We start from the raw sequence: 12,425 nt of genomic DNA on the forward strand, positions 1-12,425 counted from the left end.
GGGAGCCGTATGCGGGGCTGGATCCCAGGACCTGGCGGGATCATGACCTGAGCTGAAGGCAGCCACTTAACTAACTGAGCCACCCAGGAGCCCTGAAAATCTCATTCTTTTAAAAAGACTTCTAAGAAGTGCGTAAAAATTGGCCCAATATCCTTTTTTTTTTTTTTTAAAGATTTTATTTATTTATTCATGAGAGACAGAGAGAGAGAGGCAGAGGGAGAAGCAGGCTCCCAAGGAGCAGGGAGCCCGATGCAGGACTCGATCCCAGGACCCTGGGATCATGACCTGAGCCGAAGGCAGACGCTTAACGACTGAACCACCCAGGTGTCCCGGCCCAATATCCTTAGTCATCAGAGAAATGCAAATTAAGACCACAATAAGATACCATTTTATACCCTCTAGAATGGTTAAAATAAAGAAGACATACAATAACCAATGTGTGGGGGGCATGGAGAAGCTGAGAACTTTATACATTGCTGGTGAGAATGTAAAATGATGAAACCACTTTGAAAAACAATTTAAGTTCATCAAGAAGTTAAAGATAAAACTATTATACTACCTCACAATTCTACTCCTATGCAATTGCCCGGGAGAGATTAAAATATATCCACAGAAAGACTTGCACATGGATGTTCATAGCCAAAATTTGGAAACAACCTAAATGTCCATCAACCGTGAAAGGATAAATGTAATATATCCATAGGATGAAATACTATTCACAGTCAAAGGAAATCAACTACAGACACATGCTATATCATGAATGAACCTCACAAACACAGCAGACCATATATTGTATCATTCCATTTATATGAAATGTTCAAGAAAGGCAAGTCCATAAATACAGAAAGTAGATTAGTGGTTTTCTGAGACTGGATGTGGAAAGTGGATTAGCTGTAAATGGGTGTGAAGGATTTTAATGGGGAGATGAAAATGTTCTAAAACTGATTTGTGGTATTGGTTATACCACAGTAAAGTTACCAACAATCACTGAATTGTACACTTGAAATAGGTGAATTTTATGGTATAAAAAAATAAAAGTTGTTTTTGGAATGCCTGGGTGGCTCAGTTGGTTGAGCATCTGCCTTCAGCTCAGGTTGTGATCCTAAGGTCCTGGGATCGAGTCCCCATTGGGCTCCTTGCTCAGCGGGGAGCCTGCTTCTCCCTCTGCCTGCCACTCCCCCTGCTTGTAAAGATTTTATTTATTTATTTGAGAGAGAGAGCGTGCGCCCATGAGAGGGGGGAGGGTCAGAGGGAGAAGCAGACTCCCCGCTGATCCGGGAGCCCCATGTGAGACTCCATGCGGGACTAGATGCGGGACTCAATCCTGGGACTTCAGGATCATGACCTGAGCTGAAGGCAGTCGCTTAACCAACTGAGCCACCCAGGTGCCCTATTTTGCGACTCTTGAAAGTTGTAGGTAGCTGATAGATAAGTGAACTTTGTCCTGGCTGGTAGAGATGCAATGAACTTCCTCCCTGTGGAAAAATCTATTTTGTGTCTATTTGCAATTCGTCTCAACATTCCTTTATTCCATATAAATGTGTGTTCTTTTTTTTTTTTTTAAGATTTTTAATTTATTTATTTGACAGAGACACAGCGAGAGAGGGAACAGAAGCAGGGGGAGTGGGAGAGGGAGAAGCAGGCTTCCAGCTGAGCAGGGAGCCCAATGCGGGGCTCGATCCCAGGATCCTGGGATCATGACCTGAGTGGAAGGCAGGCGCTTAACGACTGAGCCACCCAGGTGCCCCAAATGTGTGTTCTTTTGAACTAGCTATTACATCTGTTTGGTTCCCTCATATCATATAAGGAAAATAAAAATCTTAACACGTGTTCATTTTTATATCTGTGTGAGATTCATGATTTTGCTTTTTTCTGAAATTGTCTTTTAACAGTTTTGGAAATTCCACCAAGATGCCCAATGGATTCACCTGACAGAGCCAGGTAACATTCATCAATCTCATGGGTGGTGTAAACCTGGGCACATCTTCTTTTGGCTTCCAGGGGTGAATTCAAAGAGGCAATAGGACTTTGGTGACTCTCCGTTTTTCCAAATTTTAATTTTGTTTTCTACTCATTTTGTTTTCGATTTGTTTTAGCTGATAAATTATTCCTTATTGGAAATTTGGTTTAATGGTCTGACAATTTGATGATTTCTGTAGATGGGTTAATGGTCAGTAGATAGCTTGTCCCTGTTGGATGAAAAATGTCAGAGACTGGTTTATTTATCTTTTCTGTTTGTGTGTTTGTTTATTTTGAGTTCATATCAATGAAGAATTTATATCCACTGTGGACAGAACAAGTCCTTTATATGGACCGTGGAGTTTTATAATTTTGTGTCTACTCTTAACCTATGGCTGAAATTTTAAAATTTAAGCTCAAAGTTCTATTCGCACTTGTTTGTCTGTCGTTATATCTATAGTTCAGAAAGGTTTTTACCTCTCATTGTGTGAAAGTGGAATATTTTCTACCTCCAGGTGGCATTACTAAATTTGATTATAAGGTCTCTTTAAGGATCTCTGTTCTGACTGGTTTGTAGAAATAAGCACATATATAAACTGAATATTCCTCATTTCAGAAAATAAGGAGGTTGAACTTCTAATACTTTCAATGTGATAGATTTAAAAAGTATTCTTACGGAAACAGATACAGAATTGTTAAGAATTCAAGTTCACATGATTTAGGCAATTTTTTGGGCAAATTAGTCCAGTTTAGTATTTTTGGCTTAATAAAAAGAATAATTTTTTTGATTTATTAATGTAAGTGTAATACAAACTTATGTTTTTATTCTACTTAGATAAGTTCTTCTAAATGTATACAGATATACTCCCCAAATAAGCTAGCATTACTTCTACTTAATTTTTAAGGTTATGAAAAATATGGATTTGTGTTTAGTCAAATTGATTCATCATTCTGACAGTAATTATTTTATTATTTTATTATATTTATTGAAAATTGTATTTCAACAGTAACTGTGTTCTGTAGTATGTCAACTTGAAGAGGATTTGTAAGGGGGTTGGGTAACCTAAAGCTTTGGACTGACACTAAATCAAGTTAATGAATATTTATTGGATGTTTAGGTCATTTCTAAACTGAAACACCGATTACTAAACATAATTTTAAGTGTATATATTTTTGCTTCTTCATTTTTGTTTTGTAATAAGAGCTAACATTTATTGAGTGCAGAGTTCTGTAACATTTATGAGAATTACTTCATTCAGTCCTCAAAACAACCTTATGAAACTGGAACTATTAGTCTTCCACTTTTTAACTTACCCAAGGTCACATAGTTAGTAAGAAGTAGAGTTGGAAGGTGAACCGTGGTAGTCTGACCCTGGAGAATGTGATCTTAACCATAAAGCTGTATTTTCTTCGTTTGGGCAGTACTACCACTAGCTAGGCTCTTGAAACCCCTTTGTAAGTTCCTCCCCTGGTTTGTTAAGGTAGGCCATATGTTTGTTTTTCTTTGTTTGTTTTTATTGAGGTGTAATTGATATATGACATTGTATTAGTTTCAGGTGTACAAAATAATGATTTGATATTTGATATATTGCAAAATGATTACCACCATAAGTCTAGTTAACATGTTAACATACATAGTTACAAAATTTTTTTCTTGTGATGAGAACTTTTAAGACCTATTCTCTGAGCAACTTTCGAATATGCAGTACAGCATTACTAACTATAGTGACCATGCTATACATTACATCCCCATGACTTGTTTATTTTATAACTGGAAGTTTTTGCCTTTTGACCCCCTTCACCCATTTCACACTCCCTTGCTTCTTACTTTATATGCTATGAAGAGGCAATATAAGCATGTTCATTTTTGCCACTTTGAGAAGTTATAAAGTCAGTGATGCATATGGCTATAGAAAGTTGAGCTGTGCTAATCTAAATGCTGAGGTGTGTCATTCCACACTCACACACTCCCACTTTCACTTTGTGAGAAAGAAATAAGAAGCAGCCTCTGGGATGCTGGGAGCCCTGCTGCTGGCCACTGGCCTCTGGGCCTGGGGTGAGAAGGGCGTTCTCTCCAATATCTCGGCGCTGACAGATCTGGGAGGCCTCGACCCTTTGTGGCTGTTTGTAGTGGTTGGAGGTGTCATGTTGGTGCTGGGCTTTGCTGGCTGCACCGGGGCCCTCCGGGAGTACACCTTCCTGCTCAAGTTTTTCTCAGTGTTCCACAGCCTCATCTTCTTCCTGGAGCTAGCAACAGGGATCTTGGCCTTCGTATTCAAGGACTGGATTCGAGACCAGCTCAATTTCTTCATCAACAATAACGTCAAGGCCTATCGGGACGACATTGACCTCCAGAACCTCATTGACTTTGCTCAGGAATATTGGTCTTGCTGCGGAGCCCGAGGGCCTAATGACTGGAACCTCAATATCTATTTCAACTGCACTGACTTGAACCCGAGCTGGGAGCGCTGCAGGGTGCCCTTCTCCTGCTGCGTCAGGGACCCTGCGGAAGATGTCCTCAACACCCAGTGTGGCTATGATGTCCGGCTCAAACTGGAGCTGAAGCAGCAGGGCTGCATCCACACCAAAGGCTGTGTGGGCCAGTTTGAGAAGTGGTTGCAGGACAACCTGATCGTTGTGGCTGGGGTCTTTGTGGGCATCACTTTCCTCCAGATCTTTGGTGTCTGCCTGGCCCAGAACCTTGTGAGTGACATCAAGGCAGTGAAGGCCAACTGGATCAAACATGATGATGGCTACAAACTACTCAAATAAACAAAACCTTGAAAACCGCTGGCTTATACCCACCATCTCAGAGGTTCTGTTGGCTGCAGGGCCTCAGCAGTGCTGTCTTCCTGGGGCCCCGGCCTGGACCCACCCTGCCAACTTGTTTTCTTGGCCTGGATAGTGTATACATTAAGCAACCTTTAAAACTTGGTATATTTCACGTAAAAGTCCAGATCCCCAGCATCTTGTGAAGAATGGCCGTCTGGCCACAGCGGCTCTTCGGTGGCATTAGCTCCTGGGAGGTGCGCTTCCCGTTCTCTGAGGGACCCGCCTGGCCTGTTCTGCTCACTTAAGTGCCCTGCCTGCCTGACCCTGTAGGCTGGGAATTGGCCTCCTCCACCTCTGCAAGGTTTTCCCCTGCAAATGCTGCCAGGCTGCTATGGGCCAAACCTGGATCGAAGCCTGGGAGAGTGAAGAATGGGGAGGCTGGAGCCTGCCTGGAAGAGGCTACAGTCTGGGAAGGGTCTGGTCCTCCTGGGGGCTAAGATAGGTGCCAATGTGCCCAGAAGAGTGGCTGATGGGTGGGATGGAGATCAGGAAGGTTTTGGGCAGGAGGAAGCTGGAAGCCTGAGCTTGGCACCTATGGGGATAGGGGGAACCAGGTTTGGGGGCCATTGATTGTTGACTCCTAGGCTCGCTTGGAATCTAGTTCAGTCTTCCCGGTGGCCTGGAGAGTTGCCTTCTGGCCACTAGAGGGCGTGCCAGCACAGCTTTACCTGGATCTGGCTTTCCTAGGGCAACCCCACCCAGGTACAACCCTGTGCCTGATGTGTCCACCCTACTTACTAGTTCTTTGGGTTTCAGGGAATTAACAGACTTCTAAAGGAGCAAACTGGCTCAGATTTGGGAAGTCTGGCTACTGTTCTCAGATCTGCACAAAGGGGTATGTGTGGAGTGAGCATTTGTGGATGAAAGGAGAGGTTTGGGCTAGTGCACAGATCGCTAACTTAGATGCCCTCAGGGCCAGGTGGGTTATAAAAATAAAGTAGGCCTTTGAGTTGTGAGGCCTTTGCAGTGCGACTCTAATTTTTCCCACTATTCCTGGAGATGGGATATAGAGAGACATTTCTTTGTGATATTTTGCATGATTGAGTCTGAGTCGCTAATGGCAACTGGCCTTGAGTAACAATAAGATGTGGTGGGGACTGTGGCAAAGCACAGATTCCCACCTGAAATTGGTGGCTGTCCTTCCGTTGTAGCTAATTGCTGTAAAGCGGGAATGTAGGTAAGTCTAATGCGAGAAATCTGGAGAAGCCAAAAAGCTAGATTTTTATGTGAAGTATTCTGATTTTTAAGTTGTTGGCAACTAATGAAAAAACATCTTAAACCCTGCTAGTCGAACAAAAGGTGTGGGGGCCAGCTGTGGCCCCCCTGCCACCATAGATCCCTCTGGGACAGTCCCCCATGGGGGCCCTGGGGTCTCCACCATTCAGGAATGCTGGGAGCTGCTGCAGGTGGGCAGGGTGTGGGGCAGGCGCCCAGCATCGTGGCTCCCAGGTGCAGGCTGAGCAGTGTCCTCTGGTCTCTGAAAGACACAGGCTGTGGGTGGTCTCTACATGCTTCAATAAATGCGGCTCACAATATTGTGCAAAAAAAAAAAAAAAAAAACGAAGAAGAAGCAGCCTCTGATGTCCAAAAGTGATCTAACACTCACAGGCCATTTGTTCATTCTAAACAATCTTACAGAATACCAGCCTCAGACATGATTACCCTGAGACCATGATAGAATGGACAAAACAAGGCTGCTTCATAATTTTGTCTACTCACATATAAGATAACTATATAAAACCACAAAATACCAAATATCCCCTCTCTTGCTAAATGAATGACTATTACTCCTTATGCAGTCATTCCCTTGATTTCTGACAGTATTCAATTTTGAACAGAGCCTTGCTTCTTTATACTCTCTCCAAACCACCCAAGGGAAGACCAAGTCCTGTAACAGGTTCTTTGTAATTATCTCTCACTGAGATATTCCATGGTTACCTGTGATTTTTGCTCTGCCTTGTTGCAATGAGTAGTAAAGCCGACTTGTTTAACTACATGTATGTTTCTGGTGGTCTTTGGCAGAAGGGCCTTGACAAATGAAATGGTCATTTCCCCCACATTCCTGGCACTGTCATATCGTCAACTACTGCTTTCTTCTTTGTTGGTCTAAGGTAAGTCCAAACAATTGAGCATCAAAATAAATATTGATAGTAGTGGATTTAACTCTTTGAAAAACATAATGACCCATGAATATGTTCTGATATAAATGAATAAAATAAAAGGGAAAGCTCTACTTTACATTAGAGTGGCAATGAATAAGCATAGAAGAATTGATGGAATTAGAAAAGGATGATTTTGTAAAGATCCCTGAATATGTAATTCATACAAGAATCATTATGATGAGGAATGGGATAATTACATGGTCTCAAAGCATCTTTCTGCAAAACACTTATTAATTACTTATTAATTAATAAGCATGCCATACCTGCTAATTATAACCTCTAATTAACTACTAATTTAATTAACTACTAATCAACAAATTCATTTAACTACATGTTAATAGTTATAGCATCAGTAAAGGGACAAATTGGCATTGTGCACTTCCTTGATGTGCTGAGAAGAACCCAGTATCACTTCTGGGGTATTCCTGCAAAAAATGCATAAATTATAAGTAAATATTAGACAAATACAAATTGAGGGACAATCCTCAAAAAATAACTGGCAGTACTCTTCACAAATGTCAAGATCATGAAAGACAAGGAGATTGAGAAACTGTTCCAGATTGAAGGAGACTGAAGCTAAATGCAGTGTATTTCTGGGCTTAATCCTGCATCTATGAAAGACATTATTGGGACCAAAAGCCAAATTTGAATAGGGCTTGTAAATTAGATGGGAATCTTGGATTGATGTTAATTTTTTGATGTTGATGGTTGTACTGTGATTGTATGGGAGAGCGTTCTCATTTTTAAGAAATATGTACTAAAATATTCAGGGTTAATGGGTCATGAATTCTGCAACTGTTTCTCAATGATTTAGAAATATCCACGATTGAGGAATCCCAGTGACATGTACACAGGAGGTCTTTGTACAGTTTTTGCAATTTTTATGTGAATTTACCTCATTTTTTTTTTAAGAGGAAGAAAGGAAGAAAAAGCAAAAGTAAGTCTAGACATTCTGCCTGTGCCCTCTTTCCTTTAAGCCAGAACTGAATTGGGGTATTGGCCTCCAGGAGAGGGCAGCAGATCTCTTGGTTATGTGGTTGGAGCCTTTGCTCATAATCAGTTATTATTTCTTTTTAATATTAGCATGGTCACATTTTTACTTGTTAAATTTGAATCTAACATCTTCTGGGCTCCAACTGGGGATTCATATCACTGATCTATGTAGTTTAATTAATATACAGATGTTTAGGACTTACTCAAGACTTATTGAATCTCTTTACTTGACATTCTTGATATGTTCTTGGTGTATTCTTACAAAAATCTTGGTATAGTCATGATATATAAAGTCAGGATTATTATATGTTGTGTCTCAATATTTTTTCCTTTTTCTTTAAAGATTCTATTTATTTGACACAGAGAGAGAGAGAGCATAAGCAGGGGGAGTGGCAGGTAGAGGGAGAAACAGGCTGCCGGCTGAGCAGGGAGCCCGACGCGGGGCTTGATCCCAGGACTCTAAGATCATGACCCGGGCTGAAGGAAGACACTTAACTGACTCAGCCACCCAGATGCCCTTCAATATTTTTTCTTTGTAAAAAGTGTGTTCATCCATTTTTATAAATTAGATGTAATGTTCACTGTCTTCTTTGAAAATAGTTAATCATATTTATAATTACTTTGTCTAAAGCTTTTCTTAGATTGACTTTATTTTTTTAAAAAAGATTTTATTTATTTATTTTCAGAGAGAGCACACAAGTGGGGTGGGTGGAGTAGGGAACAGCAGAGGGAGAGGGAGAAGCAGACTCCCTGCTGAGCAGGGAGCCCAATGCAAGGCTCAATTCCAGGACCCTGGGATCATGACCTGAGCCAAAGACAGACACTTAACTGACTGAGTCACCCAGGCACCCTTAGATTGACTTTATTATCTTGTATTGCATGCCATAGAAAAAAACAAATTTCCTTATCATTTTGCATAATTCTTGTAATGATTTCTTATCCGCTCTTTCATTTTTTAAAATTATCAGTAATAAGCTAGTAGGCTAACTACAACCATTTAAAATTTTTTGTCATATACAGGGGCACCTGCCTGGCTAAGTCGGGTAAGTGTCCAACTCTTGATCTCATGGTCAAGAGTTTGAGCTCCATTGTGGTTAAAAAAATGGCTAAGATGGTAGATTTGGGACACCTGGGTGGTTCAGTTGGTTAGCGTCTGACTCTTGATTTCAGCTTAGGTCATGATCTCAAGGTTGTGAGATCAAGCCCTGCAGCAGGCCCTGTTCTGGGCATGAAGCCTGCTTAAGATTCTCTCTCGCGTGCGTGCGCACTCTAAAAAAATTTTTTTTGTCAAATACAGATAGTTTTTTATTTGATGCTTCCCTGAAAGCTTTTCAATCAAATATAAGCCAGAGTACTTCGTCTTCAACCAAGGAATGTTTCAGAATTCTGTGGAAAAGGACTATGCCAGATACTTTGGGGTACAGGTTTCTGATGGCATCACTTAAATAATTTTGAGACCATACTAGTGACCTGAGCCAGGATTTCTGGAACTCTAGAGAAGCCAATAGGTTCATAAGACTGCTAGCCCAAGATCCACTGAAACAAGAATTAATTACATAGGACTGATGAATTGATGAGGGATGATTACTGTTTTTGCTTAAACTATTATTGATATTTTCGTAATGTTCTATTTTCTGGATATTTAAGGAAGCCCTTTTTCTTTCCTCTTAAGCTAGCTATAACTCATAACAGTTTAACAATTATAACTCTGCTTTTTTTTCAGACTCTGCTTTTGTACACCAAAATGAAACATTTGTGAATGATAGCTCATTCTCTTTGCCTGGAGCCCTCTAAAATTTGGGAACTTTTATCGAATATTCTTAATTTCATGACAATATAATTACCATATTTTCATGACAATATAGTTATTGGCATAGATTCAGTAAGAATCTGTCCTTTTTACCAAGACATAATTGGAAACACTGGGTGTGCAACCAAGGCCTTGCCTGGAGTGTTATATTTGGGAATGATGCTCCTTTAATCAGACATGGCCAGACACATCTAAGGACCTAGGTTGACTTTATGGAGCCAATGCTTACAAACCCTTCCAGGAAACTTGGTTGGTATCTGGCTTACAAGGTTCTCAGCTTCTGGGTGGGTAAGGTCACTTTCTTGTCAGACCCAGGAATCTTAGGATATTTGGGGAACTTCAAGAAGAGACAAATTCACCGAATGGCTACCACAGCTGAATTCAGGTGTTGAGTTCTTGGTGTGACTATCTAACCTCAGAGGCTTTTAAAAGTCAAATTTGAGATCTTTTGGGGAAGCCTTTCAATAACGCAAGCTTAAGAAGGCCTAAGTGGCAAATTATCACTCTTGTTGCACCAGTGTAAATACTGAAGTTAGAGACCAGCCTTATTTGCAATCAAGAATGATCTTCCTTTGTCCCCTGAAACAAATAATACCTTATATGTTAATTTAAAAAATAAAAAAAGGATAATCTTCCTTTGAGATTATTTTTCATCAAAAGAGATTATAGAAAAAAATGTGTACTTCAATGAGAAAGTATGCATTGTCTATGATAACAGGTCCCAGCTTTCTGATAAGAGCCCTGTTCATTGTCTCTGGGCTATTTATCAACTTTTTAAACTGCAGGTAACTGATGAATATTGCCAATGACAAAAACCAAACAATTAAGAAGAGTGATTTTATTTAGGGGGCGCCTGGGTGGCTCAGTTGTTAAGCATCTGCCTTCGGCTCAGGTCATGATCCCAGGGTCCTGGGATCGAGTCCCGCATCAGGCTCCCTGCTCAGCGGGAAGCCTGCTTCTCCCTCTCCCACTCCCCCTGCTTGTGTTCCTGCTCTCGCTGTCTCTCTCTCTGTCAAATAAATAAATAAAATCTTAAAAATGAAGAAAGATTGATTTTATTTAGGCTGCTACAGTAGGGAGATCACCCAGATCCATAGATCAGAGTATCTCGGCAGGGTAGTATTGCCTTAGACTTTTAATAGGGAGCAGTGGACAAGTTATAGGTGGAATGATTTACAGTTGGGAGTATTTCACAATCAGAAGTCTCAGTCAGTTCAATAGGAAATGTTTAGCTCTGTCTCTGGTTTGTTTTAGGGGATAAACAGCTCTAATCTCAGTTAATCATTCATGTGACAAAGAACTGGGATTTGGAGGATCTGTGTCTTGCCCTGCTGGTGGGTTTAGGCAGAAGGGGAAATGTTTGTTTGGTCTTGTCACAAGTAAACAAGGGAGGCACCTGTAAAGCCTACGGGAGTCATGAGAAAGAATGGACAGTGAGTGAGTCTTATCTAAGTCATTCAGGGAAAGGTGGTTCTTTTCTATCAGCCATTTCTGGAACACAAAAGGGTGGTGGGATCTCAGAAAGCAAAGTATTGGGGAGATTTCTTAACTGTTGGTGTTTTCTGGGAACACAGGGCTCAGGTAAAATTCAACATTGTCAATATGCAAACTCTGCCTTGTCCTGTGGAGTTCCAGTGGACTTATAACCTCTATTTGCAATTCAGTATCTTCACTCTATATAGATCTGTGCTTCTTGGCTTTTCCTTTGAACCAGTTATAACATTTGTCTGGTTCTCTCATAATGTATGAGTTCAATCAATTCTTCAATATGTATTCCTTTTTTTTTTTTTAAGATGTTATTTATTTATTTGACAGAGAGAGAGATAGTGAGAGAGGGAACATAAGCAGGGGGAGTGGGAGAGGGAGAAGCAGGCTTCCCGCTGAGCAGGGAGCCTGATGTGGGGCTTGATCCCAGGGCCCTGGGATCATGACCTGAGCCGAAGGCAGATGCTTAACAACTGAGCCACCCAGGCGCCCCAATATGTATTCCTTTTTATATTTGTATAAGAGTCATGATTTTGCCTCTTTCTAAAAACTGTCTTTAAACAGTATGATCCAGGGGTGCCTGGGTGGCTCAGTTGTTAAGCGTCTGCCTTCAGCTCAGGTCATGATCCCAGAGTCCTGGGATCGAGCCCCACATCGGGCTCCCTGCTCTGAGGGAAGCCTGCTTCTCCCTCTCCCACTTCCCCTGTTTGGGTTCCCTCTCTAGCTGTCTCTCTCTGTCAAATAAATAAAATCTTTAAAAAAAAAAATAAACAGTATGATCCATATAGCTTATTCAGATTTCACCAGTTAAACATGCATTCATTTGTGTGTGTGTGTGTGTGTGTGTGTGTGATCAGTTTCTGAGGGTCCCAGTGAGAGGCCAGGGGATCATGAGAGCTGTAGAAAGTCCAAAGGCTGGTGGTGGCTACAGTGAAGACTGACATCCAGAGGTTGAGAGTTATCAGAGTGAGGTGCGATGAATCCTTTGGTGGAGATCATTCTGGATTCAGAGTCTAGAGCTTAGTTTATTCAAGAATTATTCAAGAATTATTATTTCTGCATTCCTTGGCAATATTAAAACATAAGAGTGAGTTAGACATAATTGGGTTCAAAATGGTTCTATCATTTACTTGCTGTATGATCCTGGGGAAGGATCTTAACTTCCTTCTACCTGTACCCTGTCC

General features: G+C 41.1%; 2 protein-coding genes across 10 annotated transcripts in view; both read left to right on the top strand.

The window, feature by feature from the left end:
• ABCC5 (ATP binding cassette subfamily C member 5) overlaps window positions 1-12,425 on the top strand; it is a 175,963-nt gene that overhangs the window by 30,441 nt on the left and 133,097 nt on the right. For 7 of the 9 annotated variants that reach the window (XM_045903264.3, XM_064584424.1, XM_064584431.1 and 4 more), the window contains one exon: window positions 1,893-1,941. In XM_045903264.3, coding sequence (XP_045759220.1) covers window positions 1,919-1,941 — 23 coding nt within the window. In that variant the 5' untranslated portion in view covers window positions 1,893-1,918. Of the gene's footprint in view, window positions 1-1,892; window positions 1,942-6,813; window positions 6,903-12,425 lie in introns of those variants that run through there. The other 2 variants (XM_064584433.1, XM_064584432.1) reach the window with 1 other exon arrangement.
• LOC123863571 (tetraspanin-17-like) lies at window positions 3,922-6,785 on the top strand. Its single transcript, XM_045903274.3, is given in 2 exon segments — window positions 3,922-4,716; window positions 4,718-6,785. Coding segments are annotated over 2 exon segments (891 nt in total). The 5' UTR covers window positions 3,922-3,972; the 3' UTR covers window positions 4,865-6,785.

The sequence above is a fragment of the Mirounga angustirostris genome, unplaced genomic scaffold (assembly GCF_029215605.1).
Source record: "Mirounga angustirostris isolate CCGP_5_RB_7025 unplaced genomic scaffold, mMirAng1.0.hap1 SCAF_1, whole genome shotgun sequence".
In the NCBI taxonomy this organism is placed as follows: domain Eukaryota; kingdom Metazoa; phylum Chordata; class Mammalia; order Carnivora; family Phocidae; genus Mirounga; species Mirounga angustirostris.